The sequence below is a fragment of the Choloepus didactylus genome, chromosome 27 (genome assembly GCF_015220235.1).
Source record: "Choloepus didactylus isolate mChoDid1 chromosome 27, mChoDid1.pri, whole genome shotgun sequence".
NCBI classification, from domain to species: domain Eukaryota; kingdom Metazoa; phylum Chordata; class Mammalia; order Pilosa; family Megalonychidae; genus Choloepus; species Choloepus didactylus.
Genome location: NC_051333.1, coordinates 1,788,020 through 1,806,282, shown reverse-complemented (window position 1 = coordinate 1,806,282; position 18,263 = coordinate 1,788,020). Strand labels below are relative to the sequence as shown.

Sequence of the window (18,263 nt, the reverse complement as noted above, 5' to 3'; positions counted from 1 at the left end):
TTTATACATATGGAATAATAAATACATACATATTATATGTGTATATACACCCACACACATTTATATTTTTAAATTCTTTGCACCCTTTGTTTTAGTTGGATTTTCAATGGCCTCTCTGAGGTGGTGAAGTTAGGGCAGGAAGAAGAACGGGGTTCTCCCTCCCCTCGCCATCCCTCACTCAGGCTGATTGAATCTGACAAGCAACTACCGGCCTTAAAAGAAGGAACACAGAGCTCAGCCCCTTCATTTGTTGAGTTTTTCAGCTGCAAAAAAAATAAGCTCGGTTCGTTCCTCGGCCACCCCTCCTCCTGCAGGGCGCTCCCGAGGCACCCAGTCCCAGGAGGACGGGGCTGGGCAGGGGCTCCTCACGCCCCCGGCCTGTGGGACCCCACCCTTCCCACCCTTCCCACCCGCTCCGCAGCGCTCGAAGCTGCCCGGCGCCTCCAACAAGACATCTGGACCCAAGGTTTCCGGGGAGAGAAACGTCGAACAATCTGGCAAATGTGGCAAATCTGAAATTGTAGGGCAACACCTGGGCCGCCCTCCCGCGCCACGCGGCCGCCGGCTTCTCACCGGGTGACTGACCAGGCGACGGCCTCCCGTGGACGGCCCACCCCGGCCCCGGGCCTGGAGTTTGGGGTCGCACACCACCACCAAGGGGCGGCGTCCACGTCCTGCACTGCGGGCTTCCTGAATGTCGCTGGACACCTCGTGAGGTGGTTTTCTTTACCTTACCCGCAATCCCGCAAGCGCCCAGAATGAAATATTTCTGAAACCCTTCTGCGGTTGCGGGGACTCCGGGCAGACGCTGGCCTCGCGGGTGTCCGCGCCTTCGGCCGCAGGAGGCACCTGCGGACACGCTCCGCGGCAGGAGGGGTCCGGGGCAGGTTATGTCCTCCCCGGGGTCTCGGCCCCTCCTGCAGCAGGAGGAGCTCGGGGGAGACGCATCAGGCCCCTCCGCAGGGGCAGGAGGTCAAGTCCGACGCATCAGGGAACGCCCCAGGCTGCGCGGGCCCCGGACCCCCCAACCCGCCCGCCGCCCCCCGCGCTCCCTGGCCCCGCCGCTTCTCCGCCGACCCCCCGGGCCCCGCAGCCCTTCGGCCCCTGGGGTCTGTTTCTCCCACTCTCTTGGGGCTTGAGCTCTACCCCACGTCCGTGCACCGCGGGCGCCTTTCACTCCTTCATTCATTCAGCCACGATCCAAGTGACCCTTCTCTCCTTCCGCTCGCGTCTCTAAAGGAAAAAGGGTCTCTCTTCGCAATAGCATCATCGCATCCAACACAGTTAAAATTTCCTAATGTCTCCCGGTGTCCAGGCCACACGCAGATTTGCTTGCCCCTATCCCCCGCCCGGCCTGCAGGGACAGGGGTGTAAAAGCAGGCGGTCTCCCTCCCCTTCCCGCAGGCCCCTCGCCGGTGGCTCCTGCACCGCGTCCCCGGGGTCCCCCGGCCCGGCCAGCGCGCCCGCCGCGGAGTGGAGAGCGAGGCCCAGCGCCGGGACCCAGAGGAGTCGAGGTATTTTCGAGGCTTGAAATAATTTTTTCAGATAAATTACCCCACTTAAAACTTTTTGGGGAGACCAAAGAAATTTAAATACGGACTGGACTCTGGCTAATATTAAGGAACTGTTAACCTAATTAGGTGTAATAATGGAATTGTTCTTGTATGGAAGAGACTTTCTTTTCTAAAGGGATGTAAGCTAACATATTTAGGGCTGAAGTGAGAGCGTGTCAGTAATTTACTTTAAAATACACCTGGGAAGTATGCATTTAGACATTTTTATGACCTATTTTAAAGTTAATATGTTATAAAATGAGAAATGTTAAAAAGTGTATGGGTGGGTTTGTGGGTATTTATTTTACTTTACCCTTTTCGGTATAATTGAGTGTTTTCTTAATTTTCTAATTGGTGGGTTCTTTTTCAAGCAGAGGGAGCCTAATTGGTCTTATGAATCAGGGCAATTTATTGACAGAAGACTCAAGTCCTTTCCCAGGCACACCAAAGGCAGGGCTTGGAAGAAAAACATTAACTCAGAGCTGATAGTTCTCAGTGATTTTTTTCTGGAGCCAAACAAGTCACAGTGGGAAGAGTGAAAACAATCATAAGTGATTCTGACATAAGAAATCTTATACCCAAACTTTGTGAAAGGATAATGTTCACCCCGTTGCTACTAACACAAGGTCTCAGAACACAAGATAAGGAAAAAAAGCAAGATGGAGAATTCTGTACCATACACTACCATTTGCATGGAAAGGTATACAATATACCTTTCCAGCATATTTATGCATATGAAGAAAAAACTAATAGGTACATTTGCTTAGCTATGTATAGAGTATGCTGGAAAGATATCAGGAAGTTCTTCTGCCTCTAGGGAGAACTTGGTGGCTGGGGGTTAGAGTGAGATGAATTTTTTTTTCTTTTTACTGTTTAAATTTTGGGCCACACGATTTTTTAAAACTCATGCTGTGATTATAACTTTTTTTGACTGTTGTGATAGGCAGACAGCATTCATGACCCCTATTTGCTACTCTCCCAACAGCCACCTTTCTGGTTGGGTCCTTCCTGCACTGTCCCTGAGCTTGAGTGAGACTTACTTTAGCCAGTGAGACTAGAAGAGAATTTAACATATCCAGAGGCTTGAAAAAATGTTTGTGTGTGTCCTCTCTCTCTCAGTCCGTTGCTATTACCATGAGAACACACCCAGGTGAGAGGGCACAAGGAGGAGAGCTGAGCTGGCACAGGTGGCCTCCGACTAGCCAGCCTCCGTCTGACTCACCCTTGACTGCAGACACATAAATGAGTCCAGCCAAGGCCAACCAAGCCCAGTCCAGACCAAGAGAAATATTAAATGGACAACTGCATTCTGGGTGATTTGTTACACAGCAATAGCGAGCTGAAACAGCCATTAAAGTCAGGACTTTGAGTTAGGGGGAAAAAAACCCTGGAGTGGGGAGATATTTCTTACACTGAATAAAAAAACAAACCGGGGTACAGACACATACACACACACAAACACACAAAATCCTTTGCAGGGGAAGAGAGACTTCCTTTTTCTAGAATATCTTTTCCTGATCTGGATTTCTCCAGCTAATTTTCCCTAATTTTGGAAGCTGATCTGAATTTCTTCTTCAGATTCTTCTCTCTCAATAAATATGCCAACTTAATCAAAGGAGCCGTATCATTTATTTAATTAAATTGATCAAACAAGTGCCTTCTTAATCATAAAATCAACAACTAACAGACAAGCAAGAGATCCACCGATATTTCTCTCGATCCACTTGTTCGTATCACATTTAAAATTTTGGGCCAGGTGGGCAGTGGAGGGGAGCAGTTCAGAGTGGAGACCCAGGCCTGGCCCTGGGACTTCCTCGCTGTGTGACTCTGGGCAAGTTACGGTGCGTCTCTGAGCCTTGGTTTCCTCACTGGTAACCCGAGGATGATAGAGCGTCCCCCATCATCCCCTAACACGGCGTTGTGATGTTGGAGAGGGGGCGTCCCGGAGGTCCCCCCTGAACGTCATCTCTCCTCCTTCGGCTGCTCAGCGGCGGTTTTGGCCGGGTCAGCCCTATCGCCGGGCTCCTCCTCCCTGCGGGAGCTCGGGTGCGGAGTCCGGGCACAAGCGTCCCCAGCCGCGCCCCGCGCCCGTGCCTTCTCCTGGGCGTGTGTCCTCTGGTGGCGGATGAGGGCCGAGGAGAAGCTGAAGGCCTTGCCGCAGCTGCCGCACTCGTAGGGCTTCTCGCCGGTGTGGACGATGTGGTGCTGGATCAGGTAGGCGCGGTTGCTGAAGGCCTTGCCGCAGCGCGGGCACGCGTAGGGCTTCTCGCCGGTGTGCGTGCGCCGGTGCAGCGCGAGGGCCGAGCGCTGGCTGAAGGCCTTGCCGCACTGCCCGCAGCGGTAGGGCCGCTCCCCGGTGTGCAGCTTCTGGTGCTCGAGCAGCGACGACACGTGGCCGAAGGCGGCGCCGCACTGGCCGCAGGCGTAGGGCCGCGCGCCGCTGTGCGCCAGGTGGTGCTGCGCCAGGTGCGAGCGGTTGCTGAAGGCCTTGCCGCACTGCGCGCACGCGTAGGGCCGCTCGCCGGTGTGCGTGCGCCGGTGCTGGCCCAGGTGCGACACCTGCGTGAAGGCCTTGCCGCAGTCCCCGCACGCGTAGGGCCTCTCGCCGGTGTGGATGCGCCGGTGCTCGGCCAGCGACGCGCTCTGGCTGAAGGTGGCGCCGCACTCGGCGCACCTGTAGGGCTTCTCGCCCGAGTGCGTGCGCCGGTGCTGCGCCAGGTGCGCCACCTGGGAGAAGGCCTTGGCACAGGCGCCGCAGCGGTAGGGGCGCTCGGCCGTGTGCGTGCGCTGGTGGCGGATGAGCGCCGAGGAGAAGCGGAAGGCCTTGGCGCAGGCCGCGCACTCGTAGGGCTTCTCGCCCGTGTGGATGCGCTGGTGCTCCACCAGCGACGAGCGGTTGCGGAAGGCCTTCCCGCACTGGCCGCACGCGTACGGCTTCTCACCCGTGTGGATGCGCCGGTGCTGGGTCAGGTGCGTGACGCGCGTGAAGGCCTTGCCGCACTCGGGGCACGCGTGGGGCTTCTCGCCCGTGTGCGTGCGCCAGTGGGACACGAGGTAGGAGCCCTGGCTGAAGGCCTTCCCGCACTCATCACACGCGTACGGCTTCTCGCCCGTGTGCGTGCGCTGGTGGAGCGTCAGGTGCACGCTCTGGCTGAAGGCCTTGCCGCACTCGCCGCACGCGAACGGCCTCTCGCCGGTGTGCACCCTCTGGTGTAAGGCGAACGCCGAGCAGTAGCTGAAGGCCTTCCCACAATCCTCGCACTTCCACGGCTTCCTCGGGCCGTCGGCCGCCTTCTCCTCCCCGTCGGGGCTCAGAGTCTTCAGCTTCGTGCTCTTTCCTGGGGCGCCCCCGCATCTCTGGGGCTTGGTGGCGCTGGGGGCACTGGTTCTCAGGATCCCGCCAAGTTCACCGGGCCCCTGGACAGCAGGGTCTTCGCTGCCGGCCACCGCCTCTTGCTTCAAACAGCGTTCCTGCTTTTCCTGCTGGGGCTTCAACGGACCCTCCTGTTTCCGGGGTTCCCCCAACTCTGGGTCTTGGAGAGCATCACTCACGCCTCTTTCCATCCCTGCTTCTGAGCTGCTGCCTGGAGCTCACATCTTGTGCTCCTGAAAGAAAAGAGAAATACACTCAGGCTTGCCATCTGTCCTGGGCTGGAAAAGGTTAACAGCTGGACCGGGTCCCGCAGGGCAGGGTTTCTAAACCTCAGCACCAGAACATTTGGGTCCGGATGAGTCATTGTCGTGGGGGGCCATCCTGTGCGTTGTAGGGTGTTGAGTGGTGCCCCTTGTCTCTCACTCACTAGATGCCAGCAGCAGACCCCCCAAGTGGCCACATCAAAACACGTGTCCCCTGGAGGCCAAACAGCCCCTCCTTGAGAATCACTGGCTTAGTGGAACTTAAAACAATTTTTAAAGATCCCTACAAAGAATAAGTGATTTGCCAGCTCTTTAATGTAGCTTTGTAACCTGGGGGGACAATTTTCTTTTCTGGGGAAAAATTGATCCACTTCATACATAGAGGAAAAAGCAGGCCCAAGATATCACACGGAATACACTGCTAGTAGGTGCACAGGCTGGAAAACCCAGGTTGGAAAACCGTTTGGCCTCATCTACAAAGGCTGAAGTCATGCACCTCCTGGGCCCAGCCATCACGTGCTCTTGGTGTACACTCCAGAGAAACCTGCACACGTGTGTACCAGGAGACATGTACAAGACTGACTGTAATATCCAAACTGGAAACAATCCTGTCCAACAAAGGCATAAAGAGACAAACGGCAGCACAGTCACAGAACGGAACGCCTCACGGCAGTGAGCACGGCAACTGTCCACTCTGGGCACCAATTCAGACAAACCTCAAACACACAATGGGGCAAACAGAGTGAGGTGCAAAGGGATCTATCAGGTTTGATGCTAATTAGACTTTAACAAGGGTAAAAATAACACATTATTTAGGGATTATGAACACAGGTGGTGAAGGTTCACAAAGATAAGATGGGAATGAGAAAGTGCTGAATTCAAAAGAATTGTTTCCACTTCAGGGGGGGCAAGGGAGCTGGAACTGAGGAGGGGTGCAAAGAAGGCTTCATTTAAGCACTGGGTACGTGGATAGTGGTGTATTTTTCTATAAACCTTTTGGTGTGTCCCCAAACACTTCATGGTAAACTAAAATCCCAGTGCCCAAGAAAGAATACAAACAGGCAGAATCTTGAGTGATAATGTCTTTTTTTAAAAAGGCTTTTTGATTTCGTAAGAGTTTCTTGCATATTTGATTTAAAAAAAATAACATTTCTGATCTTTCACTGGAAATAACTGTATTTGCAATACTGGGCTTCTGAATGAGATATTTCAACAACGGGAGCTGCCAGTGTGCCGGGGGGTCCCCAAGACCACCCCCGGGTTTGGGGATTTGATAGGACTCAGCGTATGATTTATTACACAGCTATGATGTATTACAGGAAAAAGATGCAAAGCAAAATCAGCAACGGGGAAAGGGGCCTGGGGTGATGTCCACAGGAAGCCAGGCGCTGGCTCCCCGAGTCCTCTCCCTGTGGAGTCACACGGGACACACTCAGTTCCTCCAGCCAGGAGCCGTGACAACGCCTGTGAGGTGTTTCTACAGGGAGGCCCCTTAGAGACCCCGCGCCCAGGGCCCTCACAGGGGCTGGGCACGTGGGACCCTCTGCCCGGCAGGTACGGAGAGTCCAGGCCCCCAGGGATGCACGTTCAGCATAAACCATGCTGCCTGCACACAGTTTAGGCACAGCGAGCCCCTCTCATCAGTTCTGGGAAAGGTGGGAACCTTCCCGAAATCTGAGTTCCCAGATGCCAGCCGAGGACCAACCTTGCAACAGGCCTTTGTAGGGAGAGTGTCTCGGGCCTGCCGTATTAAGAGCAGCTAAAATAAGTTTAAGCAAATCCTTGAGGTTCTGGGAAGATCTCGTTCCTAAGGACCAGTTGTCAAGACTGACAGTTGGGACTCTGGACTTTTCCTCCCCGTGTTTTCAGAGCCCTTAGCCTCCAAGTTGGCACTGCTGCTCCCTCCCCTGGCCTCTGGCCCACTTTGCTCAAAGGGGTCTTAAGGGATCCTCTTAAACCCAAGTCAGACAACGCCCCTGTCTGCTCTGCACCCTCTCATGGCTCCCGCTTCCCTCGGGGTGACACCAGCGTCCTCATGAGGGCCCCTAAGGCCTTCATGACCTGGGTCCCGGGACCCCTGTGTGGGCAACTCCCTGTGGTCGCCTCCTGCTCAGAGCGGCCCCCGGCTGCTCCCCAAACTCGCCAGGGCACAGTCCTGCCCCACAGCCTTTGCACTCGCTGCCCTCACGGTTCCCTGGGCCTGGAATGTCCTCCCCCACGTCTCCTCCTCCCCGCCCTGATGGCGGCTCCTTCTCCTAACCCGCGTCTTGGCTCAAGGTCACCTCAGAAGGGCCTTTCCCAGTGACCCTGCCCACGATGTGGGACGCTTGGGGGTCAGTGAAAGGTCACAGAGAGGAAAGGGGAGGAAAGCAACATGATAGATTAAGCTGAGAAAAGGAAGGTGATTTAATGATAAGAAGGAAGAGAAGATAACACTAGACATCACTTTCACCCATGGAATCCTCTGAACCCCCGAGGCAGGGTACTGGTGGTCTACTGCTGCGTGAGGAATCATCTCGACCAAGCAAGGGGATGGGATCCTGCGGGGTCTCCTGGGCAGTGGTGGTGAGGGCTCGGCTGATGGGGGCCAGGCCAGTGCCAGCTCCGGGGCCACCTCCAAGGGCAGCCCTCCACCGGCCCACTGCGTCCCCAGAGCAAGCAGGTACCCACCTCTGGTCTCGGAGGGGAGGGGCTGCCCTGTGGCTCAGGCTGGGCGCCCTGCTCGGGGCACGGACCCTCAACAGGTCTGGTCGGCGTCTGCAGAAGAAAAGAACAAGACTGTGATGGAAGGTGCTGGGCAGAGGCGGGTGGGCAGCGTGAAAACACCAGGCTGGGGTGTGGCCATCTCCTCCTCTGGCGCAGGAGGCTGGCTCTGTGCACAGGAGTGACTTCCAGGGCTGGGTAAGCCCCAGACAGGCACACACACGAAAGGGCAAGTGTGTGAGGACAGATGCCCACCCTGTGTCACACGCTCAGACACACACGCATGGAGGCACATGCCCGCACACCACAGTGGGTGGGGACTCACACACAGGCACACCAGTCCTCTCTGCATGCAGGAGGCAGGCGGTTGTGCACAGCTCCAGGTGCACCAGTCATGGCCAGGCATGCACACAGGTTGGGTACACGCAGCTATGCACACAGCGTCCACTGAGTGAACAAGGTCACACACGCCACCCTGCTTCGCTCAGGCAGGCCAGCACTGGGACACTCCCATGGGGTCCTGGACACACACACAGTGTGAGCACAGCTTCACACCTGCCCAAAGTCACACACATGCAGGGGCCACCCCATGTGCAAGTGCACACGCAGTGACCCAGGGCCTGCATGGTCTCGCTCACACACATCCTGTTTCAAGCCCGCACGGCCCTCTCCACACAGTCACACTCAGGCACACCAAGCCACCAGCACACCCAGGCCACCCAGCTTTCTGCTGGCACACACACACACGCAGCCACCCCACCCAGTTCCACACACATGTGGAGTCCAACATACAGCTCACACAGCAGAACAAGTTTCACACATGCACAGAGATCTTCACATCCAATTCTGCACACTGCTTCACCTTCACAGGCACACACTGCTGGAGTCTGGCACGTGCAAACAGTGACACACAGGGACGGACTCACATGTACGGTCACAGTAACAGCACACACCTGCACGGGCACAAACAACTCCTGAAGACACGCACGTGCAAACACGGGGACAGACTCATGCACGTTACACACCTGCACGGGCACGCGCTGCTGGAGTCGTGCACATGCATAGGTTCACACGTGACGGAGTCACACACAGGGACACACGCGCAGGCACACTACTGCAGGTTCACACCCCGTTGGGGTCATGCACACGCAAACTACACACCGTCGCCCTCGCGTCCCAGGACCAGCAAGGAAGGCCTCGGCGGCTCCCGACGAACCCGGAGGAAGTGGCTCAGATTCATCTAGGCGGGTCCCCCGGCGGCGCGCACTTTCGAGGCGCCCAGGCCGGTGTGACCGCCGCCGCTGACAGGCCCCAAGGCCGGGCTGGAGCGGAGTGCGCGTGCGCGACGGGAGCGGTGCAGCCCGCTCAAGGCTCTCCTGAACTACAAATCCCAGAAGGCCCTGTGCCCCACCGGCGCCGCTACTACAGGCCGGCTCCTCTGGGGTCCTCGAAACTACAATTCCCAGAGAGCCTTGCGCCTGTAAGTGCGCTAGGGGTTCCAGGCGAGTGGGGGGATCTGGGGGCGGGGTGTGGGCGTGTTTTCCCCGAGCCCCACTCACCGCCCCCTGGGAGCAGGATGGTGGACAAGGCCAGTCAAGCTCAAGTGGGAGGGGCAGAGTCTAGGGAGACTGGGAAAAGTGTTAGAGGACCAGAGAGGCTAAGCTACTTACCCCAGGTCACACAGCCCAGACGGGTTTACCCCACAGTTCACCGTTAAGCCACGCGGGGCCCTTTTTATCTGGAAGTCATTTGTCTCAGGAAGTTGATGTAACTCAAGTCCAAAATTATTTATTTAAAGCAATTAGAAAAATGGACACCAGGTAATTGGTAGATAACTGGGAGAAGAAAGAAATACGTCAACGTATAATAGAAAAACAGAAATGAATTTTACCAAAACCACCTTGCCATTGATTGCAGATGCAGCATTCATGTCATGCATACCCAGGAAATGAAAGCCTGCCTGTTAAACCAGGACACACGCTTTCTTCACCCTCCGAATTTTTATTTTATATTTATTTTATAATTTTTGTTAGTACTTCTTCTTTTATTCTATCCCTCAAGAGGCACTGTGTGTTTTCCCTCATCCTTCTGACGCTTCTGACCCTGCCATGATGAAATCAGGCCCAAAGCCCCAGCAGCCTGCAACGCTGGCAGCAGAGCCTCCAGCCGATTCACAGACCTGTCAGCGTCCAGCCGATTCACAGACCTGTCAGCGTGAGAATAAAGGGTGGTTGTTTTAACCCATTGAGGTTCTTTTTCTTTTTTTCTGGTTTTGTGTTACTTTTTAATATTTAAAAATATATATCTTACATATTTTCTATGAACAATTTTGGGAACTCCAGGAAATTGCCATATTTTTTAAAACAACGTTATGGGTTGAATTGTTGATATGTTGACATTCTAATCCCCGGTACCACAAAATGTGACCTTATTTGGAAATAGGGTCGTTTGAGATGGAAGTGTGTAAGTTAAGATGAGGTCATACTGAGATAAGTGTCTGTCTAAGAAGAGGTAATTGGACTTAGACAGACGGACATAACAGAGAACACCAACAGAGCAGATTCACGTGGGATCCTGAACTCCAGGTGGATGCGCCCGTGCAAATGGACTTGGGACGGTGGAGCCTTATATTTCATTTCACCCTCCTTGTCTAACACCCAGGAGGTCATTGGGCTCCCCAGTGCAGTCTGCTGAGGTCTCGTCACTCTTTTGGTGAACAAGTGCTCTCCTCCTGGGGCAGGGCGTACAACGCTCCGTCCGGTCCAAGTCGGCACACACCTTGGCTTGCGAGCCTGGAAGCAAAGAGCAGCTGGGAGGGGAGGTCCTAAAGAGGATACACTTCTGCGTCTGAGGCAACTGTGTCAAGAAAGCCTGGGTGCCTCGGATGCGGGGGTGAGGGACTCCCTCTGTTCAGTGAAGGACATGTTAATGTTATCTCCATTTTCCAGAGGAGAATATTAAGGCTTAGAGAGGGCAAGTCTCCCAGTGCCCACGAGCCACTCACCACAGCCCACACTCCTCCTAAGCGGCCAAGGAAGGCTGGCCTGTGCCACTGCCAGGAGGAGATCTCTCAGTTCTATTGGTTTTGCCTTTTGGAGTTGGGCAGGTCCTGAAGGGCAGAGATATGGGGAGAGGAAAGAGGCCTGTGAATCTGCACACTGACAAGCACACACACATATACACATGTGCATCCACATACTTACACACACATTGTATCAGTCAGTGCTTGCTGCATAACAAATCCCTCCAAACTTACAACTGGCTTTTACTTAATTAGCTGTAGGCTGGCAACTTGGGCTGGGCTAGTTGAGCAGTTCCTCTGGCTTCAGCTGGGCTCTCTCATGCATCTGTGGTCAGCTGCTGGGTGGACTGGATGACAGCTGGACTAGAGGTCTCAGGTGAGATGGCTCATTTCTGCACCACGTCTCTCAGTGTCCAGCAGGCTAGCCTGGTCTTGCTCATAGCGCAGCTGGGGGGAGTTTCAAGAGGTTGGTGGAAGCTGCAAAGCTCCCTGAGTCCTAGGTTCTGAACTGACGCATTTTTCACTTCTGAGCATTCCGTTGGCCAAAGTACACTACAAATACAGTCCGGTTTCAAGAGGTGGTTAAATGGATCTCCACTCTCATGGGAAGTACTGCAAAGACACATGCAAAGTGGAGATTCAAGGAGGGTGGAGAATTAGGGCACTCTTTGTAATCTACACATGCACACAGTCAGCTGTGGTGATTCAGATGCAGTCCAGGCACACACACACACACACACACACACACACACACACACACACGCTTTTGTACTTACACATTGTTAAAAATGTCAAAGAATTTTTTACCACTCTTCAACTGAGGTTATTTCCAGACGTTTCATATCAGAATCAGTCTCTCAGAGATAATTGTTATCATGCTCAAATTCATTCCCAAGTCTAAATCAAAATGCTTTGTCTTATGGTAGAATAAATCCAAAGGTGCCACTTGTGAAAATTGCAAATAAATAATACAGAATACTAAAAATGTAGTCAATCCCCAACTGAAACACAAGTTATTTCCAGATTCTTGCTGTGATAAATGTTGTTCTATGTATAATTAGGAAAAATCACCACTAAGTATCATTTTACAGAAAAAGAAAATAGGCCAATGTAACCCAAGGTGAATCTAAGTTTTTTCTTTAGTTTCCTGCAAAGATCACCCGCGTTGGCTTCACAAACCAGGTGTGTGTTTGCAGGTGAAGCCGCTGCATCGCCAGGGGGCGCTCTTGCACCACAGAAGGAACAGAGCCTGCTCACCTGCTTTCCCTTCAAAAACAGGGGTAAGGATTAAGGATTCGGGTGGAAGGTTCTGGGAGAGAGAGAGGGGGAGGCGGGAGGAGGAGGGGGGGAGGAGGACGAGGGGAGGGGGAGGGGAGGGGAAGAGGAGGGAGGGGGGAAAACAAGCTGAGGATGCACTTCACCAAATCAGGCGAATGGGGAGGGGAGGGGAGGGGGAGGGGAGGGGAGGGAGGGAGGGAGAGGGGGAAGTGGGAGGAGGAGGGGGGAGGGGGAGGGGAAGAGGGGGAGGGGAGGGAGGGAGGGGGAGGGGAGGGGGAAACAAGCTGGGGACTCGGCACTTTCTTAACCAAATCAGGCGAATGGGGAGGGGAGGGGAGGGGGAGGGAGGGAGAGGGGGAAGTGGGAGGAGGGGGGAGGGGGAGGGGAAGAGGGGGAGGGGAGGGAGGGAGGGGGAGGGGAGGGGGAAACAAGCTGGGGACTCGGCACTTTCTTAACCAAATCAGGCGAACGGGGAGGGGAGGGGAGGGGGAGGGAGGGAGGGGAAGGAGGGAGAGGGGAGGGAGGGGAGGGGGAGGGGAGGGGAGGGAGGGGAGAGGGGGAGGGACGGGGGAGGGTAGGGGAGAGGGAAGGGGGATGGAAGGGGGAGGGGAGGGGAGGGAGGGAGGGGGAGGGGGGAAACAAGCTGGGGACAGGGCACTTACTTCACCAAATCAGGTGAATGGGGAGGGGAGGGGAGGGGGAAGAGGGAGGGGAGGGGGAAGTGGGAGGAGGAGGGGGAGGGGGAGGGGAAGAGGGGGAGGGGAGGGAGGGGGAGGGGAGGGGAGGGAGGGGGAGGGGAGGGGGAGGGGGAAACAAGGTGGGGACGCGGCACTTTCTTCACCAAATCAGGCGAACGGGCAACTGCAAACGGGACAGGAAGGCGTGCGCCTTGACGGAGACACCAGGGCACGGGGACTGCGGACCCCACAAAACTCAGTGATCAAGAGAAGGAACATTTTAATGAAGTATTTTAAAAAATGAATAACAAACATTAATGAGGATCAAAATGTTTAATAAAGACAAGTTCAGTATTGCTGACTTTTTCTTCGGCCTCAGGCTCCGGCTTCCCCGTGTGCACTGATTTTACCGCTGGAGGAGTGCGCACAACGGGATCAGTTTTACAGGAATCACTGAAGAGAAGCTTTTACCACAGGGAGGTCCCTAGACATTTCTAAAAATATATTTCCTTTGAAAAATAAATTGTTTACAGCTTTCTCATCTACAGCTAATATTTTTATGAGGACTTACTCTGTGCTCATATGCAATAAGTATATATATATAAAATATACAGTACCTTTAAAAAGTATTTATTAAAAGATTATAATATATACTCTATTATATAAATACATAAATTATGCAAAAATACATTATATAATATGCATGTTATAGAATTTGTATATAATATACTATATATTTATATAATATAATATTTTAGTAAATAATATAACATGCATTAATATGACACAATGTATTGTAATATATATAAAATAGTAAGTTATGCAATGCATGCTACTGTATAATGAATATATAGATGATATAATAAATAGCATTATAAATTCATTATCAAATTATTTGTAACAAGTTTATATTTCTATAACGTACGTTACATATTTAAGTAAATCATGGTATTTATTACACAATATAGAAACTTTTGTACAGAATCCGTATATCTCTATATTATACATATATGTATTTGAACCTCATACGCTGGCCTCTGAGTGACATGTTGTCTTTCGCTGCATCTTGCACAAGGGGAGACTGAGGCTCAGAGCGTCCGGGTGGCTTGTCCCGATTGCACCATCAGGGGAGGGAGGAGCCGAGACTGACGCCCGGATCCGCTGGGCCCGAGGCCGGTCCTGCCAATGGGGCTTGTAGCCCTTGGGCCTGACGCCAGAGACGGCGGCAGCCCTGAGTCTGGAGCGGGCCACTCACCCTCAAATCCCACCTATCCCCCTTGCCACGTGCTGGGCAGGTCACTTCCCTTCCCTGTGCCTCGGTTTCCTCAAATGCAAAGTAGGAAGAAAACAGCTGCTCCCTCCCTCCCTCCCTCCCTTCCATTTGCTGAAAGGAGAATACGAGGAGTGGCGCAGTTTTAAGGCAGGATGATCACAAAATTCAAGTGGCCGTGTGTATGCTTGTAGCCCCTGTGGGACCTCCGGGAGGAACTGGTAGAGAGCTGGTGTCCGGAGGCATGACAGACCACAGAGGAATAGGTTGGTCATGGGATGGATCAGAATGTGCTTAATTATGGAAAGCCCCATGTTTTTCAATTCCACCTCCTCGAGCCCCCACCCCTACCCCCACTCATGACCATGGGCCCCTCAGCCGGTCAGTCTCAGGTTCATTTTAAAGTTTCAGGAAGATGGTTCCATGTGGATCTGGGCATCCAAGAAAATTCCAAATCTTTGTGATAACCGCAGGAATCTAGGTTTAGTCTACAGTCGTGCCTTGAGTCCCAAGGTTTTCCCCAGTTATCCTTCATCAGGGAAGCTTAGCATTATGCTCTCAGGGAATCTTAAAAGAACGCCATACACATATTTCAAATGAGGGGATAGAGAAGTGATGGAAATTAAACTCAGCTGAAAATAATAGGAGACACATAATTGTAGAAAAGCACAGGATTTTTCTAAAGTTTTGTTCAAAATTATATATCAGAATCACCTAGGGTATTTGTTTGAAAATACAGATCCTAGGGCCCAATAAGACTGACTAGACCAGAATTTCTGGGTTTTGATTGCAGGAATACAATATTTAAGAAATCTCCAAATTGGTTTAAGAACTACTGATGCATTGAAAGTTAGTTTCCTCATCAGAAAAATGGAGACAACAGAAGTACCCCCTTCATAGGGCCGTGGAGGGGGTTAGGGGAGTTATTCACTTAGTCTATATATCTACATCCATCTATCTATCCATCCATCTACCTATCTACCTATCTATCTATCTATCTATCTATCTATCTAGGTATATATCTGTGGTGGTTTGGAGCTGTTATGTACCCCAGAAAAGGCCATATTCTTTTAATCCATTTCTGTGGGTGCAGAACTATTGCGGGTGTGTCTTTTGATTAGGTTATTTCACTTGAGATGTGACCCATGCCATTCAAGGTGGGTCTTAATCCCCTTTCTGGAGTCCTTTATAAGAAGATAAAAGGACACACAGAAAAAAGCCCAAGAGCTTGGAGAAAAATCCCAGAAAAGCTAAGAGAGGACCCACAGAAAACACAGAGGCAGCTACTGAAGCCAGAAGCTGAAAGCAATGAAACCCAGGAGAGAAGGACCAGCAGATGCCAGCCACGTGCCTTCCCACATGACAGAGGCGTCCCGGGCACTGGCAGCCTGTCCTCAGAGTCCAGGTGTCATCCTGTTGATGCCTTAAGTTGGACATTTTCATGGCCCAAGAACTGTAAATTGTAAGTTAATATACCCTGGCTGTAAAGGACAACCCATTTCTGGTATATTGCATTCTGGCGGCTTTGGCAAACCAAAACACTCCCCCCCATCTCTCTCTCTCCCCCTCTCTCTCTCCACACATATGTGCATTCACACACATACATTTGAGAATCTCCTTTGTGCCAGAAACCGCTCTAGTCACTGGCATATATTCACCAACAATATAATTTTCACAAACTTGTTTCTTGTTAGTGATTCTAGTTTCCATCTATGGGTGGGAGTTGAGGAACTATTTCTCTAGCTGTGGAGATTGCTTAATAGGCTCACACTCATTCCATGGTCTCCGCTGTACAGAGAAAGAAACAGAGGCCCAGAGGGGATCCACATTGTACTTATAATGAAGACAAGATTCCTAACTGTGACCTATTTGGCTCCTTCTTACCTCTTCCCCTTGCCCATCATCTTTGAGCCACACTGGCCTTCTTTGTATTCTCAGGAATGCCAGTTTAGGGCCTTTCATTATTCCCTCTTTCTGGAATGTTCTTCCCCAAAATATCCTCACAGTTGGCTCCTCCCGTCTCTCAGGTCTCAGATCAAATGTCAGCTCCTTGGAGAGTGCTCCAGGGCTGCGGCCTCTGACGTGGCTCTGCCCCCTCACCGAGCCGTCCCCTATCGTATCGCCTGGTCTTATCTCATTCATACCACCTGTCACTATCTGAGTCGACTGCGTTTATTTCTGCATTTACTCGTCTCATTGGTCTCCCCCGGATCTTGTTTGTCTTGTCTATCTCTGTATTCCAGGGAAGCGAGTAGCAGGCCTGAGGCATTTACATACTACGGGATGGAGAAATATAAAGAACTATAAAATCACTTACTTTGTCCCTTCTCTCCAGTCAAAGACCACCAGGGACACACCTGTCATTGAACATGTTGGATTTACTACTTGCTGCAACGAGCAAGTGTACACGCATGGACAGCCAATGGGGGGTCTCAGTAAGAGGGCTCAGTGGGTTGAACCACGTCTCCTCCAAATTCAAGTCCATGGAGCCTCAGAGTCTGGCCTTGCTTGGAAGAGGACCTCTGAAGATGAAATTAGTTAAGTTAAAATGAGGTCCTAGTGGATGGCGGTATAGACCCTAAATCCAATGGCTGGTGTCTCTCTTCGTAGGAGAAAGGAGAAGAGAGATTCAGGCCCAGAGGGAGAGAGAGGAAAGAAGGCCACGCAAGACGGAGGTAGAAACGGGAGTGACGGGCTCCCAGGCAAGGATCGCCAAGGGTTGTCGGCAACCGCCAGGAGCTAGAAGAAAGGCGTGGGACGGATTCTCCCTCAGGGCTCCCAGAGGGGGCCAAAACTACCAAGACCTTGATTTCAGACTTCTGGGCTAGAATATGAGAGAATAAATTTTTGTTGTTTTTAAACTAACCAGTTTGTGGTGATTTGTTACAGCAGTCCTAGAAATAAACACAGTGTTAGACAGAAACTATATAGGATTTAGGACTTGTGTTTGTTGATTTGGGGGAAGATTTAAGGAAGTGGGACTTTACTCTTGGATTGGATTCTGTCAGGAAATGGGGGGTAATTCTATGATTAAGTAATTAATAAATTTATCTATAATGAGGGCGACTAGAGCAGTGATGAGGCTGGTTAAGAAGCAGCTGTCAGTCAAATTAGCCAGGAGAGGTGAGGTTTGGTCGCTTTTGTGGCTTGGATGATGCTCCTGTTTCGTCTGTGTCAGACGTGATTCCAGGGCGGTCTTGTCTTTGTATTGATCTGTCATTGTCATCCAATGGCCTGCTTGAGGTTGAGGTTCTGTGAAACTGTTGATGTTCAACAGAACCCCAAGGCCTGGCTGGGTGTGCCAGGTGAGCTTCCTTATGTCAGGGGATGCTTTTCTCGTTCTCAACTTAGAGTCATAAAAAGTCTTCTCACTCCAAGCCCACAAACGTTTCATAAGCTATGACAACAGGGATTTTTCTGCCCATTGTACAGATAAGGAATGCAAAGCTCAGAAAGTCTCATAATCAACCCATGGCAGAGCTGGGACTGCATCTACCAGTCCTGAGTTTTCTGTAGAACCTCTGAAGCCACCTGCTCCCTCACAGAAGTTCATATTTTGGTGGGAGGGAGGAAGAAACTCACAGCAAACATTTCCTCTAATGACTCTGAGGGCTCCAGAAAGTTTTTACCCCCACGTCCCAGCCCAATCAGCCTCTAATGAGCATTGGGTCCCTCAGTGGGTCCAGGAGCCCCGAGAGACTGCCAGGGAACTGGTGTCTTCCAATTATTCCAGCTCCCTCCCATGTACCTGGTTCTTCCTCTGCCATGGCTCAATCCATCCCCAGGTGGATTTCAGAAGAAATGTGTGGGAAACTGAAGGGGAAGTCAAAGAGAGAGGAAGAGAGATGGGGCAGACATCCTCCTTCTTAGGGATTCTGCTTGTGAAAGTGGTTGGATCCAGGCTTTGTAAATGGACCTCTTTGGAATTATTTTTTTCTTTTTTCCTAAGTTCTGCAGCATCTCAAATCCTGTTTGTGTGTGGTATCTCCAAGGAAGAATGGGTCTGAAGTTCCTGGATAAGATCGCTGCCAGTGCCAAGTATGTGGCTGGGTAATAGAGGAGGGGGGGAAGAAGATGTTCAAACTTAAACAGCTTTATCTCTCCACCCATCCATCCATCCACCC

The 18,263-nt window shown here is 52.0% G+C and overlaps 2 protein-coding genes across 2 annotated transcripts in view; one reads left to right on the top strand and one right to left on the bottom strand.

Annotated features, from left to right (window-relative positions):
* Positions 1–18,263, top strand: part of LOC119520940 (zinc finger protein 805) — a 603,985-nt gene that overhangs the window by 76,339 nt on the left and 509,383 nt on the right. The window lies entirely within an intron of this gene.
* ZNF835 (zinc finger protein 835) lies at positions 3,164–9,206 on the bottom strand. The gene is made up of 3 exons (XM_037818839.1): positions 9,054–9,206; positions 7,860–7,946; positions 3,164–5,159 (listed from the first exon to the last, which is right to left on the bottom strand). The coding sequence occupies exon 3, from the start codon at positions 5,115–5,117 to the stop codon at positions 3,516–3,518; it is 1,602 nt and encodes a 533-aa protein (XP_037674767.1). The 5' UTR covers positions 5,118–5,159; positions 7,860–7,946; positions 9,054–9,206; the 3' UTR covers positions 3,164–3,515.